This window comes from Pelodiscus sinensis, chromosome 3, assembly GCF_052426305.1.
Source record: "Pelodiscus sinensis isolate ZL-2025 chromosome 3, ASM5242630v1, whole genome shotgun sequence".
NCBI classification, from domain to species: Eukaryota; Metazoa; Chordata; order Testudines; family Trionychidae; genus Pelodiscus; species Pelodiscus sinensis.
The window spans coordinates 57168782-57187926 of NC_143054.1; the positions used below are offsets into that span (position 1 = coordinate 57168782).

General features: G+C 38.2%; 1 protein-coding gene across 1 annotated transcript in view; it reads right to left on the reverse strand.

The window, feature by feature from the left end:
* Positions 1-19145, reverse strand: part of COL12A1 (collagen type XII alpha 1 chain) — a 154305-nt gene that overhangs the window by 96972 nt on the left and 38188 nt on the right. The window contains 4 exon segments of the mRNA XM_089777144.1: positions 1245-1511; positions 3738-4007; positions 14402-14674; positions 17972-18244. Coding sequence (XP_089633270.1) covers positions 1245-1511; positions 3738-4007; positions 14402-14674; positions 17972-18244 — 1083 coding nt within the window.

Below are 19145 nucleotides of genomic sequence, written 5' to 3' on the forward strand. Positions count from 1 at the left end.
GTGTGATGTGACCCCTATACCAACCTATCTTGAAGTGAAACTCAATCACACGCTAACCTTCCACAATCATCTGAAGAAGGCAACTGGCAAGACAAAGACAAGAGTCAACCTAATCCAGTAACTAGCAAGCACAAGCTGTAGACCATCAGCATCAGTGTTGAGGGCATCAGAGATGGCTCTTTTGTACCTCGTAGCAGAGCACTGTGCACCGGTATTAATTAGAAGTAGCCATACTTGACTTGTTGATGGCCAGTGCATCACTGGACAACAACTTGGCTGTCCATGGTGTTGCACATTGCTCTCTCATCCGTTTGCCATGATACTGTAACAGTTTGGGGATCCCAGAGGTTAATGGAAAAAACAACATTTTCCCATCAAACAACATCTCTCACCACTGCTTATAGTCACATGAGCCCTTTTGGACCCACACATTTAACCTTCAATAATGCAACTTCAGCCCTGACGAAGCTTGGAAAGCTGAAAGACGTTCACAAGAATCACAAATAAACACCTCACAAAATACTAACACAGAAGATTCAATCTCCCACAAAATTCATAAGCATCACAAATCAAGACACATGCAGATATTTGCTGCACAAATGGAAAATTAAAGACTCTCCACTGTGCAACTCCAGAACAGATCATGGAACACACAACAATTCAATGCCCGATTTGAAAACACTAAGGTGGCATTACAGCCATATACTCTGCTACTCCAGATGCAATTACATGGCTTAACCATCTAAATGTACATGTACAGTTGTTTCTCTATATTTTCATCAACCATATGTAGAAGAAGAGGACAATGCCAAGGAATGTAGATGCCAAGAGGCCTCCTCAAGAATATCTGAGAATAAAAGACAAATTGCAACGTCCAAATGAAACGCTGAGAAGTGGTTTGAGAAGGAACAATATTATCTCACAGAACTGTCCAGAAACACTTATTTTCCCTTCACCTCTGAGAGTCTGACACCAGAACAGTCTGCTGCTCTAACAATTTCAAATAGTAAGAGGCAACAATCAAGCCAGGCAACAATAAGACCATGACATAGGTAAAATTTTCAACTGTCCCAACTCCATGCTCATCCTGTCACAATTTTTTGTTAATTCCTGATCTTGGAGATTTGACATAACAGATTAGCTAACACTTGGCCTACTTTCTGTACGTTTGCTTTCTTAGAGGCAATCCCTTTAACCATAAGATTATTACTATTTAGTCTTATTTAATTAAATATAATACATACCTGTTGTTCCTTCTCCTTGCCTGTGTTTTCCTTCTCCTGATTTATACGTTGGAATAACAGTGATGTTGTATTTGGTTAGAGGCTGAAGTCGCTTTAATACTGTAGTTGTGGTAGTAGGTGGTACTTTTGCAATCATCTGCCTTCCTCCACTCACTGGTCGGTACACTATACGATAGTTCACAACTTTCCCAGGTGCAGGCTGCCATGTGACTCTCATTGAATTTTCCTTCTCCTCATCTACTCTCACCATCCTGGCACTCGGTGACACTTTTCAATGTAAAAATATGTTTACATTAATTACATGTTTACTTTGTCGAACAAAAATATGCATAAATATGTCTACAGATTAATTCTGTAATACAAATATCATCTGTGATTTGTTCTTCCATAATACAGCCTATCATTAAACAGGAGTTCATGTGCAATTCGAAGAGGCCACCATGAAAATTTTCTGATCCTAATGGACTAAATTAACAGGTATGCTTACATTACTATGCTTTCATGTAACAGGAATTCATTTAACAACAATCCAGCATAGCAGGGAGTTACATAAGAAAACATCATTTTCACAACTTATTGTTTAAATAATAAGCTCAGCACTTCCAAATGCTAAAAGGCCAATTCTGTCAGACATGACTTTTTTGTTTTTTTATACAGGTAAAACTCCCTATGAAGAAGTTCAGATAGTTCTGACAAGGTACTGACAAGCAATCAAACTAATGGGTGGTTAACTCCAAACAAATAGACCATCCCAATCTTTTCTGAGGCTATGTCTAGACTGCAGGCTTCTTTCAGAAGAACCCTTTTTTGGAAGAGATCTTCCGAAAAAACTTCTTTCGAAAGAGAACATCCACACACAAAAGCACATCGAAAAAGTGATCTGCTTTTTCAAAAGATAGCGTCCATACTGAATGGATGCTATCTCGCATTCAAGCTGTGATTACTATGGACAGAGTGGCCACTAGAGCACCTGTGCTTTTTCCTCTGTCCTCTTCTTCCGAAAGAACTCCCTCTTCCCTGTCCACACATGCCTTTTTCCAAAAGAGCTCTTTCAGAAAAAGGTTTCTTCCTCGTAGAAAGAGGATTACCAATGCTGGGAAAACCCCCCTGTTCTTTCGATTTACTTTCAGAAGAACATGATTGCAGAATGGAGGTAACTCAGGTTTTGTCAGAAAAATGGACATTTTTCTGATAAAATTCTGTAGTATAGACATACCCTGAGTCTCCTACCACCAATCTTAAGTCAGTAACAGTTCTGAAGTGTGTGGATGTCTTATAAAGCACTTCAGTTTCACTCTCCAGACTATAACACTCAGGCTTCTTAAGTCATGTTCCTGCCTTGTCGCAAACACTATCAATGGAAGGCAAGTCTGATACTGGCTGACAGTTGGGTATGTCACCCTAGGTTTTGGCCAAGCAGAGCCTTTTTGACACACCAGAGTCAGAGTCAGTTTTCATTTCCCTGAAATGTATGCCACAAAAAACTGAAATACCCTCTCTCCACATTTGGAATTGGTCACAGAATCATTGTACCATAGGCTTAGAAGGGACCACAAAGGTCATCTTGTCCTTCCATTCTGTTCACTTTCAAACAGTGTAACATTACAAAGATTAACACTATGCAGTGTTTGTCTCATAAAAAAATCTAGAACTGTGACTAAGATATGTATTCAACTTAAAACCCAATCACAGGGCAGGAAAATTAACTAATCCCAATGGAATGAACTCTGAATTTTCCTCTCTATCCTGGTCACTTTGCTCATCCTGTTTCTCCTCCAACAGCCTCATCTCTAACCCAGAAATCCCCAGGAACTATCACCAGATTCTGCCACACTCACGTCAAACTGTAGCTTACTCTCTAAGGGTACGTCTACACAGCAGCAATATTTTGGAATAACTGATGTTATTTTGAAAGAACATAGTGCACATCTACACAGCAAGCCATTATTTTGAAATAATGGCAAGTGGGAGGACTTCTTACTCTGACTCCTGTAACCCTCATTTTATGACCAGTAAGAGAAGTCAGAGGAAGAGTGTTCTTTCTTCGACTTCCTTCTGTGCAGACAGCGCCAAAAGCTGAGTTAAGCTATTTGGATTTCAGCAATTGAAGTATCTGAAGCTGCATCTCTTAACTCGACTTTTGCCCTGCTGTGTAGATGTGCCTAAGTTACTCTACTAATTTCAGTGGGAATCCTTGCAGAGTAGGTACAACTTAACATGAGTATAAGCATCTGAATCTGGTTCCATGAGATAAAAATGACTTATGATTATAAATAACTGTAGCTCAGAAAAAGAGGGGGCCATACTTAATTGAGTTGAGATGGACAAGGGTTCGGTTGGAGGAGGATTAATAAAATTTAAGGTTGTCTCTTGACAATGTAAATTGCATTAACAGGAATGTCAGAAGTTTGTGCAAGGGATAATAAGTGCCACAAAATCCTATGGTTAGAATTCAGGCTGCTCCATGGGGCAGTTAGGATGTTCTACACTTACGTTCAGTAGTAGCCTCTCCTTCTAGAGGCGCTCCATCTCCACTGCTATAGGAAGCAAAGACTGAAATCTTATATTTAGTCTCTGGCTCTAAATTTTCCAGCATGGTATTTATTGCATTCCCAGGAACTGTGTCCTCCCCAGTCTGACCATCATAAAGCGATCTCCATACTATTCTATAACGACGAACTGCTCCTGGTGCTGGTGTCCATGATAGTCTCATTGTAGTGTCAGTGATGTCTCTAATAACCAAATCACGAGGTGAGCCACGGTCTGAAAAAAAAAGTAGTAGTAAGAGGGGGGGACTCAGCCTAAGACATAGTCAGTAAGTCTTGCAGTGAAATAGGAACAGGAAAAAAATACAATACTTACAGAATATAATTAAAATATTCACAAGAACACCAGTTTCAAATGGAATACGTTCATTCTTTTATGAGGAATATTAACACTTATTCAACAAAAACACTTAAGATCATAGTTAACTTTAAGTATGTGGGCAATTCCAACTCTCCTCATCAAGACACTTGATCTAAGATATGTTGCTGAACAGGGATGGAATTACACACATGCTTAAAATTAAACCTATGCTTCAGTGCTTTCAGGTTGATTTTGTCTTCCACACTAGCAATTATGCCTAACAATCTAATTTCACCCCAAAAGCTCACGTAACTCATTTATAGGCAAATAACGAAATCTTGGGTAGTTTTTTCTTGATACCAAATCTGTGTAAAAAAAAAAAATCCTTTTAAATTGATTGAGTCCTTCACCTTTTCTTAACTTATTTGTTTTCCCTTATCCTTATATTTGACACTTCCTCTTATAAATCTATATTTCCCAATGAGATTCCTCCTTAGGCATCTATTCTGCACTGATGTAAGGGCATTTATACATGAAGAGTTTATTGGAAAATAAATCATTTTCTAATTATTGATTAATTCAGACACTTAAAGAGTTTTTGTTTATTTGTTTTTCAGGAAACATTATGGGTCCAGCTACAGTCAACATAAGTAACACCTATGTGACTTGGACCCATGTTTCACTTAATGCTTCAGGTGGGATGATAAAGTTGCTGTATCATTCTAGTTGTTTGTTGTTTCTTTCGCATTTCCATAATTTCTTTATTACAGTAATATGTTAAAAACTGCACACAGGTTTTTCATAACATGTCTCTATTTTGAAAACAATGTCTTTGTTTTCAGCCATTCTCTCTTCCAATGCCTGAGACTTATAGATTTGGCTGCTATCATCGCTTCCAGCACGCATCTTCCTGAATGATGTGAGAATATTTCTGTCAACTGTCTTCACTGTATCTCTCTACAACTAATACATCATGTATTTACTACACATAGTGTTTTGATTGTATGCTGGAGACTCTGTCTTTTCTGTACTAAATTTTGACAACCTTCTGTTGTATTGCTCTTCATAGCTGGTTCTCCTCACACTCCTTGGAGTGCAGTAAACAGCGCCTTAGTCCATATAAGCAAGAAGGGTATAAGCTAGCGGCCTGATGCTCACCTTAATACATCAATTTCACTCCTGTATAACTCTGTTGACTTTAATTGAGCTCACTGGTTTAAAGCTGATAAAACTGCATGGCAGATTAGGTCTATGAAATTTCTGCATTCAGTGTGGTATCTGGGTTATTAATGTATGCTAAAATCTGCTACCGGAATGGCTAGAGCCCTAGTTTTGTTCTTCATTCAATGGCAAAGTTGTAGCTATAAACATAAATCCCTACACTTAAATTAAGTGCCTCCTTTGACTTGCACTCTATCTGCAATTCCTTATTGAACTCCCAGACCTTCCTGTGGTGAGGACTGCAGAGGCTCCCAACTGGCTGTGTAGCAACAAGTTCCCTCAAACCAATCCCTGTTCAAGGCTTAAGCAGTGAGGCCTTGAGCCAGCTGTCTGCACAATAGGCAAATACCCACTAATGTATTTGAGACTGGTCAGAGCCATGCTACCAGAATCAAACCTCTTCGAATGCTGGGTAAGTTACAACCCTAATCTAAACTCCACAGAGCAGGTTCCTCTTTGGCAATACTATCAAGTGAAGAATTTACAACAGCAAGCTGATTCCAATGCAGAACTATACTTGGTAGGGTTTTCAAATTGGTCCCAAGTTATACACCGTAGTTTAATCTTGATATTCATTTGTCTTTATTTAAATCCTGATCCTACACACACAACTCCTTTAGAATAGGTAGGACTACTTGTACAAAGGCTGACAGTTTGAATTATATAGTTGTAGCAATAAACAAATTAAATAAACATGGTCTCCCATTCATTATGAATCAATGAAAGAATAATTCAACTTTGGCTTATTGGACATTAACATCACAATTGCTGGGATTTTATTCAAATGTTCTATCTAGCTATATTTTCAATACAGAGAATATATATGCACAACCTTATTTTTCCAAACCCATCCCATTGCTAGTATGTCATCCAAACAAGGACCCCTTGGCTATCTCATCACCTTCTTCTAGAGAAAAGTTGGTTTTCCATCCTTACTTAAACACAAGTTCCTTTAATTCTTCTAGTCTGCCACTCTAAATACCATACACACACATATATTTGATTGCAAAAACATTTTAATATCCAGTTTTTTGTTGCAGTTGAATTATTTATTGTCATAAGGAAAAATAACTACACTACTGCATCTTTCAGTGTAACTTTACCCTGTTATGCTAAAAACAGCCAGATTCATCCAGATATACACTCCATGCAGACTCACTGATTTCAGAGAGTTGCATTAAATCAGGTCAGAATTTGAATCCCAAAGAGTAATTTTCCTGGAAGACTGAAAAAAAGTTGTGTCTTCAAAAGTAAATTATACCAATTTTCTGTCTACTCCAATGCTTCTGCTCCCAACTCTTGGCTTTTTCATTCAATAAAAAGTCTGATAGTAATCCAAATGGAAATATTATGGAAAATCCAACATGATAGAATATACAGATGTTTCACAATAAAAACCTCTTTCCATATTTTTAATGTTATATAAATATACAAGTCATTTTATACTGACTACTTCAAATCTAGTCTTTGCCGCAACATGATTTCAATACTAAACTATCTGCTACCACAGCACAAATCTCAGCAAATAATTCTGGGACAGAACAGCTAATGAAGTGTTGGAGATACTGCAAAAATCAATGTATTTTTAAACAATTATTAAATTATTACATGTGCCACTAAACAGCAGCGGAAAATAAGATTTTTGTAATTCATTTGAGTGCCCAGCTACTGACAAATGTTAGCTCTGGAAAGAAAAAAAAAATCATATGGAACTAAAGTACCATTTTTTGTTTAATAAAAATAAAGTTTGGGCTTCTTACCAAGCCACCAGAGCTAAACGGAAAAATTTGACTTCAAAAGCTGGAAACTGCTGACAAGACATCTTACCAACCATTGGAAATTTAGACTTTTTTATATGTTATACTGAAGCAGAGAACATTTATTTAAAATAACACACTAATTTGATTTGCACCTCATGTGTGAGGTATACATTTGCATGCAGATGTTATTTTTACAAGATGCTACCATGTGAATAACTATGAACTTTGAGGTGGGGGAGAGAAGCAGCCGTGTTTAGAATGTGGTGCAAAATCCAAAGTAATCCAGATTCCACTAAGCATTAACTAAACTGCTACCCCAGAAGCTTAGAAGAATACTTTAAGTTCAGTGACATTACCAGTATATTATAATGTCTAGTAGGTATACACTAATACCTATTAGCCAAGTTTAGTTTGTTTTAGAAGTATAAGTGTAACTCTCCTTACCTATTACAGGCTGAACCTCTCTAGTCCGGCATCTTTGAGACTTGACTGGTGCTGAACCAAAGAATTTGCTGAACCATAAGAGGTCAGTATTGTCTAGCAGCATTACCAACACTTCCACTGCTTACTGGGCTCTTAGAAGACATTTAGTGATAAATTAGAGCTAAATAACAGCACAGAACAATGAGAGCCAGGACTGGTGGGGGAGTAAACAAACTTCATGGGACCATGGGAAACTTGGCCACGCCCATGATACATTTGGACATTTGGATAACTAAAATCATGCCGCAACACAGACACTGCCAGACCAGACAGTACTGGACTAGAGAGGTTCTACTTGTATCTTTCTATTAGAGATTGCCAATGGTCCCCATCGCTAAAGTATCTGAGCAATAATTCTGATCTTCTGTTTAAATATTGAAGAATCTTAATTGCTACTGGCTCCAGCGAGAAGAATTCTCGTACATTTTAATATCTCAGCTGCGTCCAAGAACAGAATAGTGAGGGAAAGTAAAAGACGGGGCACATCCACTACAATAAGGAAGGGGAAGGGCATGGTGATAAAGCAGATGGTGGTTGTGCTGGTTGGTGGTGGTCTTTGGCTCAGGGCTAACTGAATCAGCATAATCATCTCTGTTTTCTCCAGTGTTTGCAATGGATGCCCCATGCATCACAGCTCTACTTTTTCATCCTGTCCCAGTATCATTCTCATATGATGAAGTGCTCTGGGTTTGAAAATTACCCAAAAGCTCCTGCCCTCAGTAATTGAGCTAAGTATGACACTGTTCATGAGTTCCAGAATTCACTGGTACAAGCCCAGCTGAAGCCACGCTGTGTCTAAAGACATCAAACCATTACAAAGGTAAGCATGGAAAGCAACCGTTTTGTGCAGGCCGGATCCAAAGCCCAGTGTAATACTGAAGATTCCCTTTGACTTCAACAGGCTTTGGTGGCTACCTTAGAACTAATCCTGATCCAGGCCCTGCTGATGGTCAAATTGGCCTCTGGAATAAGGTACAGGAACCACTTACGTTGGCTGGTAAGTGCATTATGCAGCTGAATACTTCAGGATGCACAGCACTCTGGCCACACCTGCTGTCATGTGCTATAAACTCTCTATGCCAGGGAAGCTGGAAGAAGGTAGAACACAGCTTTCTGTGGCAGCTCTCTGCTAGTGGAATATTCCTCTATGTAAGAGGGAGCCCTCACTTACCCTTTTCTGCTAGGTTTCTGGCTCTTCTGCACAGGAGGCTGAATCAAGAAGCCTTGGGTCTGTCTCAATGGAGTTATACCCGCATAAAACTGATATGAGATCCTAATCAATCCTGGAAAATCTACCTTATCTATCTATTCCAGCAATTAATTAGTTAACCAGAAACTGATTCATTAACTATTTGATATTATATCCAGAGGAAAACAGTTCAATTTTTCTTTTGTAGTTAATGACTTCCTCTGAGCAGATTTCTTTTTTTCTGCAAATGGTGTACTTCCCCACACAAGAAAATTCAACTGATTGCTTGAAAGTTATCAAAAGTCACTTGCAAATGTCAGAGGAAAAAAATCTTGGAATGTATCATTGAAAAAAATGCATGAGACAGCACTAAATCCCTTTGAAAGACACTGAGTCCTTGTTTCAGTCTGCATGGAAAAGGACTACGTAATCCAGATATTACGGAAAGTTCTTGTGATATGCTAAAAACTTCATTGTCAGGAAATGTCACTTGAGTTAGTCCCATTCAGTCTGTAGGAGGTCATTAGTTTCTAAAACATTCTTATGTTACTATAGAAACAGCAAAAAAAACATATATCTACTAAGAAACCACTATTCATTTCCTGGCCAAAAAAAAATCCAAGCTCTGAGAAATGTATACAGCAGAAGAGTCCCTGAATGATGAATACTTGTGAATAAATAAGAGCCTAATTCTCACAGCATTAGAAGAAATGACAGAACTGGGCCCTATAACTTTTAAATGGAAAGACTTTCATTATAAGGTAAAAAAAAATACCATTATTTAATCCCCAATAAAGAATATGTCCTGAGTGCAATTGAATATGAAGCTGTTGTTGTTTACATTAGAATAATCTACAGTATAAGTACTGGGACAGATTCTGATCTCAGAGTCGCTGAGGTTTTAAGTATGATGTTCTACATTCTTTCTTGGCGTAAGACCTGACACAGCTCATTTACTTCTATGGAGTTATGTCAATTTACACCTGCATAGCTTCTGGCCCAATAACTACTCTAACATAAGTAGCGTTGCTCTGAAATTACTGTAGTGCAAGCAAGGTCAGAATGGAATGGGGCTTGTTTTGATTCACAGATAGAAATACTTTTTTGTGAGACTGCTCTCAGTTTCATATTTAAATGATAATGATCTCCTGTGCATTTAGCCATCTGATGCAAACACCCTCACCAGCAGCAGCAGTGATATTCTTAAGGCCCTTCTCAAAAATCCTAACTTCCAGGTACTCATAAAATAGATTTTAATCTTTCAGCACATGAAGATATAGGTTAGGATTAAACATATTTCTATAGCTTACCTGACCTAGAGAGAAATTTGTTTTTTCTTTAAAAACTGCACACTATTATAAATTCAAGTTAATCTATTAAACAGCCTAAGTACAGTATGTTCTTGTCATCTAACAATATGCCTCAGAGCAGAAAAGGAAACTCTTGCCAGGCCTGCTTTTACCGCCCCATTTCGCAGGGGAAAACAGATTAGAAAAACAGTAGCTCTGAGAAACAGTTGATTGTTAGCTATCGACTGGATTTCCACTCACCGTACTCACTGTGTTCACCATAATATCATATTTCTGGGGTATGATATATGATTTTGGCTACGTTGATGTAACAAAATAAAATGAACAATTCGATGTGTTGCTGGGGGGTGTTGTCCTGCAGGTTTTCTTAAGTCTCATCCCTACATCAACTTGTAATTTGTGAAGTATCACTGGGACAGGGAACTGGGGAACAGCAGCTGAACTAGCTTTCTGGTCAGCGCAACTCCCACTAATTGCATAGGAGATAACTTGATTGGGAATGGGCTGAAAAGAGCTACACAGCTAATTAACACATGAGCACAGAACACAGAAAAGGCACCAGAAGACATGTCAAAAGTAGAGAAAAAAACAGAAAGAGGAAAACTTTCAGCGTCAGTCCCAAGGAAGATTTCTAAGGGCAAGATCTCCAACCACTCCTACCCGTGGTCTAAAGGGTTGAGGGATCAGGTGCTGGATCAGGTGCTGAAGAAACACTGTAAATAAGCTGCATGTTGAGTTTACAAGCAATGAGCCCAAGTGTGGTCTGCATACGCAGAGGAAGATAGGCAAGGAAGAGCCTCATCCTGTTATAATCACCACAAATAATGAGGAATAGTGTTAGTGCTACATGAAAAACACCCTGCGTAGGTGCTTCCCCTGCCACAAGTCCTGTTTCACTAGCTGACTTCTGTGGATAGTTTAATTTTCTTTTTTTTTTCACAGTCTCAGCTCTGTCACATTGAAAATTGAGTACAACTCTAGCTGCTGGTAAAAGAAACCTTCTATCATCCACCTCTCTGAGTTGAAGGGAAGCCAAAGTGATCAGATCCTGGGGAAAGATGCATGACTCACCCCCCGGAGCCCTACCAGTGCTCTCCAACCCGAGCTTTGTGGTGACAGGCCCATATGTTTTAGAGAGAGGGTAAATAGGAAGCATCTTCTAAAGCATGCCCCCCTCAGGAGCCTACAGCTATCCAGTAAAGAGATAATGCAGATTTAAGCAGTTTTATCCTTCACAAAATTTCCTCTGACTAGTGCTCCTCATCAACAGATGGAGACAGCCAATGGCTAAAAGACGCTGAAGACCTGTGCTCTAAAAACTGCTGCTGGACTACTGTGAACCTCCTCAGATCTCTATGACTGGGGCACAAAAAAACCTCTACTTATTCCAGGGGGTGAAGAAAGCCATTTTCCCACCCCAACGAAACAGTAAGAAAGAAACCCATGTCCCCTTCACAGAAATAAATTCCACAGCATAGAATATAGCCTTCCATTTCTAATTTCTCGTGTGCTAAATTCTTCTTTCCCTAGTCTTTGAACAGTTTATAAAACACTGGGCCTCTGTAAAGTGTTCCTCCTTGGGCTGGATCAGAAAACATTTTATAACTGAGATTACCTGGAGTTCTATGGAAAACTTTGCACCTGAAGAAAAAAGATGAGGCAGGTACAAACTAAGTCCTGAGAAAGATAAAAGGGAAGGCAAGAGAAAACAGGAAGGCTACGTCTACACTGGCCCCTTTTCCGGAAGGGGCATGTAAATTTCACTAGTCGTCGTAGGGAAATCCGCGGGGGATTTAAATATCCCCCGCGGCATTTAAATAAAAATGTCCGCCGCTTTTTTCCGGCTTTTAAAAAAGCCGGAAAAGAGCGTCTAGACTGGCCCCGATCCTCCGGAAAAAGCGCCCTTTTCCGGAGGTTCTTATTCCTACTTCAAAGGACCCTTCAAATAAGACCCTCCGGAAAAGGGCACTTTTTCCGGAGGATCGGGGCCAGTCTAGACACTCTTTTCCGGCTTTTTTAAAAGCCGGAAAAAAGCGGCGGACATTTTTATTTAAATGCCGCGGGGGATATTTAAATCCCCCGCGGATTTCCCTACGACGACTAGTGAAATTTACATACCCCTTCCGGAAAAGGGGCCAGTGTAGACGTAGCCGAAGAGATCCCAAAAGGACTTCAATTTAGCACAGCAACTGAATGTTTTGGGATTTTTTTCTGAAGGAGACTCCAGGAAAGAACACACTTGTCCCACAAGGCTGAACACACTGGAGAACAATTATGTCTTGCAGTGGGGAGGAAAAGGATGGATTTGAAAGAACAGGGAATTGGGATTAATAAATGCAACAATATACTTCATAGAGACCTTTACAAAAAGAAGATATTGCCTCAAGTCACTATTTCCACACAGGAATCGAAACCTGTGGCTGCCCTTGACCAGCTGACTCAGGTTTGGAGGGAGCAGGAGGCTTAGGCTGAAGGGCTGTAAAACTGCTTTGCAAACATTTGAGCTCAGGCTGGAGCTCAAACTCTGAGATCACATGATAGGGCAGGAATTTTTAGTCCCACAGGCTCAAAGCCAGCAAGCCCAAGTATCTTGACCCAGGTCAACAATATGTCTTTTATTCCATTGAAGATGAACCTACTGGAGAGTTTTGATTTTTTCTTTTATTTTTTTTTCCTTTCACAAGATAAAATAGAATGAGATACAATTCAAATTCTTTTATCCACTCTTGCTTCATTAACTTTACTTTTTTCAATTACTTCATGTATTTGTCATATTATTTTTCAATCTTCCCTTCTTGAATTAAGCATTTATTTTTCTTGATATTGATCCAGGAAAAAAAACAAATTTGAAACCTATTTCAAGCATTAAACCCAGATAGAAAAGTCCTTATTTATTGATGGCAGAGGTAGAGGCCTCAGGGAGGCACTGATTTCTCCGGGAGTTAATGCTTGTGCCATTTTTAGCACGAAGCAGATTTGCAAGACATCCAAGTATGTTGCTAGTTAATATTTCACTTTTTTTCACAAGCAGATGTGACTTATGTAATACTTCAGCTACATCTTGCCATTTTATCTTGAATTCATGGACAACATGACTTAATTTGAAATGTACTTCTAGTCTTAGCTACAAAACGTATTTTCATTTGTCTTCAGAACTATTATCTTCTTATTCTTTTCATTTTACCTGCATACATTTTGTCTATTTACCTCAAATTTCTAGTTCAACATTTTAAAAAAAATATAGCACCATACGGTTAATAAGGTACCTGATGTTGATCCTCATACATTTTTTTATTGCTTTCACACCATGAACTATGCAATTTGTTGAAAGATCAAAAGGTTCTGGCTAATGTGTCCTGGCCTAGTTTGAGATTTACTTGTGTGAAAGTTCATTTTTAAAGTCTAGAAAACCATAGATATACTACTTATAGAAATGCAATATGGGTAATTCAATTAACTTTTGTACTACCGCACATTCTTATCAATAGATCCATATTACCAAATGGAGCTTCCACCATTATGCAAATGACACATTCATTTATATGAATTCACAATAGCAGCTTCCTTGTTGTCAGTTTCCCTAACTAAAATTTAATCTTCCAGACTAATTTAATGTATTTCAATACAAAGCTTTGGTACAGAGGTTTCCTGATTACACTCTGAAAAGATGTTCCAATGTAGCTGACTATTCTAGGAAGCTGAAGTTCACTTTGAATATCATAGCTTTCATGTAAAAATAGAATATTGTTACATTTGGTTTAGCTTTCTTTTCATTTGAGAAGATAACTGAGAAAATAAAGGAAAATTTCATTTACTGATATTCACATTTACAATAAGAATGTGTCTCTTAGTTTCTGTTTTATTCTGTTTTATTCTTCATTAATGCTGGTTTTACTCTGTTTGTTGTCATCTTTCTAATGATTTGGAGATGAGTAATAAGATTTATTACAATAGTCACATTTATCCCTTTCCTTTTGTTGCTGAACTGGCAAAACAATGATCTTAACATTTGGGCTTTTAGATAGAGCCACCTCTGAGATAAGACCCATTTATCAATTTGAAATACTAAACCACAATCAGATTTTTTTTTTGTATTCTTCTTATGTTTATTCGTTCACATTCCAGTAGTGCACATAGCCCTGACTCATATTTTACTTCTGTAGAAATTTCAGGAACATGTATCAATTTAAAGCACCTAAAATGGAACCAAATAAACGAATGAGTATATACTATCTATATACAATTACCTTCACATGTATTTCAGTACAAAGCTTGGATACATATATTTTCTGATAGCACTCTGAAAGGATTTTCCAGATGATTTATATGCAGTCTATAAACAATTACCTTCAAGTGTTTCTCCTTGCCCAGGAAGGGCATCCCCTGCTCCAGATGCATACAAGGCAGTCACGGATAGATCATATTGGGTGCCTTGTTCTAAATCTCTCAGCACTGTAGTGGTGATATCACCCCTTATGGTCACTTCCTGGGTTTCACCTCCAGCCACGGGAGTATATGTTATACGATAGCGTTGCACTTTGCCAGGTGCTGCACTCCAAGATAACTTCATTGTAGATGTTGTAGCATCAGAAACTCTCAAATTTCTTGGACTTCCTCGGACTTTTACATGTTAAAAGACATTGAAAGCATATCATGAAACAAGCTGGATTTCTTTTTCCTTTAAGACCATTATAAGAGAGAGCAGCATATGCGCTTAAGTGATTTGCTAGAACAGTTCCAGACTGTTCAACAAATTCCATGACTCAGCTCAGAGGATTGATCAAAGACCTGAAAGGAAGTTTTTAAATACAACTACATAAGAAGTTATTACATAAGGTAAATGTGTCCTTTTTCATGTTTTAAAATATTTTTGAAATTACCATGATACAATACTTAATTTAGATTAGTCACTATTGAACATCCATAATATAGTACAGCTTTTGGTAGCATTGTGATAACATGCTCCCTTTCCCGTCCCCCATGGGCACACACATCTGTTAGAATGTAGCTTATGGACTCCATCTTTTCACTTTCTACTACAATGACTCAGGAGTCAATGCTGGAACTTGCTAAGCCCTCTGAAACTGATCCAGCATATCAATGGGCTGCAGTATGAATGGGGGCACAAAACAAGCCTGTTTATTCCATGAAGTGATGAAAGCCACCTCCCAACCCCATCCCCAAACAAAAGAATAAGAACAAAACCCAAGTCCAGTACAGTGGTAAATTCTTCCTTTTCTAGTGTATTTGTACACTGTATAAAACAGTGGGCCTCTGCAAAGTGTTCATCCTTGTGCTGGATCAGAAAGCTAATGCAAACATTTTATATCTGAAATTATCTGGAGTTCTTTGGAAAACTTTGCACCTGAGATCTTTCGGGAGGAAGGAAGATGAGGCAGGTGCAGATCAAGGCCTGGGTAAGATAAATGGGAAAACAAGAGAAAACAGGAAGAGGGCCCAAATGGTAAACAAGGACTACAAAGTAGCACAGAAACTGAATGTTTGGGGGTGAGGTTCAGAGGTACTCTCCAGAAAAGGACAAACCTGTCCCACAAGACTGAACACACTGGAGAATAATTATGGCTTGCAATGGGGAGGAAAAGTAGACAATTGAAAGAACCGGAAGAAGGATTAGTAAATGCAACAATATACTGCAGAGAGACCTCTAGAAAAAGGTGTTGCACAAAGTCCCTATTTCTACACAGCATTTGAACACTTACAGCTGCCCAGGAACAGCTGTCTCAGGCTTTCGGCGCTCAGGTTGAAGGACTATAAAACTGTTTTGCAAACATTTAAACTGGGGCTGGAATTCAAACTGAGATCTCTTGAGAAGCTAACAATGTTCAACCCCGCAGTTCAAAACCTCCCAGCACAAGTAAGTTGACCCAGGCCAGCAGTGGGTCTTTTATATCAGTGTAGACATATCCAAAGGGCCTTATTGCCTATTCATTAGAATTCCATAGCATCACTGGAGAGTTTTGATGTTTCCTTTTGTTTTCTTCCACCATGACTAAACAATAGCAGACAATGCATATTCAGATTCTTTTATCCACTCTCATTTCATTAGCTTTTCTTGTTCTCAATTGTTTTTTTTTTTTATTATTATTATTATTATTATTATTTCTCATTCTTCACTCCTCAAACTAATCATTTTATTTCTTGATTGGGGGAAAACAAATGTGAAACACTATTAAAAATATTAAACCCAGGTAGAAAATACTTTTACTGATAGCAGAGGGGAAAGGTCTCAGAGAGGCAATGATTTCTCCAGAAGTTAATGTCTGTGCTAATTTTAGTACCAAGCAGATAAACAAGACACCCAAGTATTCTATTAGTTAAATTTCCACTTTTGTTTCAGAAGCTGATGTGACTTCAGCTATATCCTGCCATTTTCATCTTCAGTTTATGGGCAACATCACTTTAAATGCACTTCTAATATCTTAACTAAAAAACATATTTTCATTTGTCTCCAGATCTGTTATCCTCTTATTCTTTTCTTTTTACCTACATTAATTTTGTCTATTTATCCTCAAATTTCTAATTTACGATTTTAAATAAACTACAGTACCATGCAGTGAACAATCCTTATACATTTTTTTATTCCTTTCCTACCATGAATTATGCAATTTTGTAGAAAGACCAAAAAGTTTTGGCCAAAGTGTTCAGGCCTATTTTGAGACGTATTTGTATGAAAAGTTCAACTGCAGATATGCCCATTATAGAACTGCAATAAGGGTGTTCCCAGATTTGTTCAACTACACATTCTTATGAATACATCCAGGTTACCTCATTAGTCCTCCATTGTTATGCAAATGACACCTATATTTATATGTTTTTTACTTTACGTCCAATAATAATAGCTGCTTTGCAGTCCAGTTTTCTGAATATTTAGTCTGCAAAACTAGTTTAATGTATTTCAGTTCAAAGTTTTGGTACACACATTTACTGATAGCACTCTGAAAGGATTTTCCAATCTAGCTGCTTATTTCAAGAATTGTACTTTAATTTGCATCTCACAGCTTTCAAGTCACAATATAGTATTGTTACTTTTGGTATGACTATTTTATTTGAGAAACTGAGCTAAATAAAAGGTCATTTCACCTACTGATATTCTCATTTATTACACAAAGACTTCATTATTACAGGTTTCAGTCTGCTGCTGTCATCTTTCAAAAGATGTAAGGCAGAGTTATGAGATTTATTACATTAGTCACATTTACTCCTTTGCTTTTAGTCACAGGTGAAACAGTGACCTTAATATCTGGTCTTAATGCTTTAACATAAAACCACCTATGAGATAAGACCTATTAATCAACTTGAAATTCTTAATTCTAAACCACAACCAGATTTGTTTCATATACCTTTTATCCCTTATTCACTAAGGGTACATCTACACTTGCACCCTAGTTCGAACTAGGGATGCAAATGTAGCCAACCAAAATTGCTAATGAAGCGGGGATTTATTAGCATAATCTGGCCCATGCGCTATTCCAATCACCAGCTGATTCGAACCAGGAAGTGCGCTCTGGGCCACGTTAGTTCAAATCAGACCCCTTGGTTCGAACTAACGTTACTCCTTTGAGTAACCAAACCAAGGGGTCTGATTCGAACTAACGCGGCCCAGAGCACACTTCCTGGTTCGAATCAGCTGGCGATCGGAATAGCGGGCGGGCATGATTATGCTAATGAAGCGCAGGATATTTAAATCGCTGCTTCATTAGCAATTTCAGTTGCCTACATTTGCATCCCTAGTTCGAACTAGGGTGCAAGTGTAGACGTACCCCTACATTCCAAAAATGCACATAGGCCTGATTTATATGTTTACATCTGTAGACACTTCAGGAACATTATGTAATTTAAAACACCTAAAATGGAACCATATAAGTGAATAATTATACACGGTCTATAAACAATTACCTTCAAGTGTTTCTCCTTGCCCAGGAAGGGCATCCCCTGGCCCAGAGGCATATAAAGCAGTCACAGATAGATCATATTGGGTGCCTGGTTGTAAATCTCTCAGCACTGTAGTGGTAGTATCATCCCTGGTGGTCACCTCCTGGGTTTCACCTCCAGCCACGGGAGTATATGTTATACGATAGCGTTGCACTTTGCCAGGTGCTGCACTCCAAGATAACTTCATTGTAGATGTTGTAGCATCAGAAACTCTTAAATTTCTTGAACTTCCTCGGACTTTACATGTTAAAAGACATTGAAAGCATATCATGAAACAAGCCTGATTATTTTCTTTCCTTTAAGCCATTATAAGAGAGAGCAGCATATGTGCTTAAGTGATTTGCTGGATCAGTTCCAGACTTCTCAACAAATTCCATGATTCAGTCCAGAGGATTGATCTAAGACCTAAAATAAAGTTTTTAAATACAACTAAACAAGAAGTTACTACATAAGGCAATTAGTGCTTTTCAATATTTACATGGTATTTTTAAAATTACCATAACATAATAATTAATGTAAATAAATCACTAATGAACATCCATAATATGATACAGCTTTTGGCAGCTTTTTGGTATTGTGATAACATGCTCCTTTTTCTATCCCCCATGGATACACATGTCCATTAGGATATAACCCGTGGACTCGAAGTTCTCACTTTCTACTACAATGACCAGGATTCAGTGCTGGAATTTGCTGAACACTCTGGAACTGATCCAACAAATCACTGAAACATGTCAATAGGCTGCAGTTTATACAGGACACAAAAACCCTAGATATTACTTGGTGGGGGGAAAACAACCTCTCCACCCCAAGCTCAAACAAAACAATAAGGTAGAAACACAAGCCCCTAACATGGAATAAACTCCATGATATGGAACATGGTCCACAATTTCTAATTTCTCATGTGCTAAATTCTTCCTTCTCTACTGTCTTTGAAGAGTTTATAAAACCCAGGGCCTCTGGAATGTGTTTATTCTTGAGCTGGATCAGAAAGCTAATGCAAACATGTTATAGTTAAGATTATCTGAAATTCTTTGGAAAACTCTGCACCCGAGCTCTTTTAGGAGGAGAAAAGATGTGGCAACTGCAGAACAATTCTGGGAAACAAACAGAAGGCAAGGAAAAACACAAAGGCTAC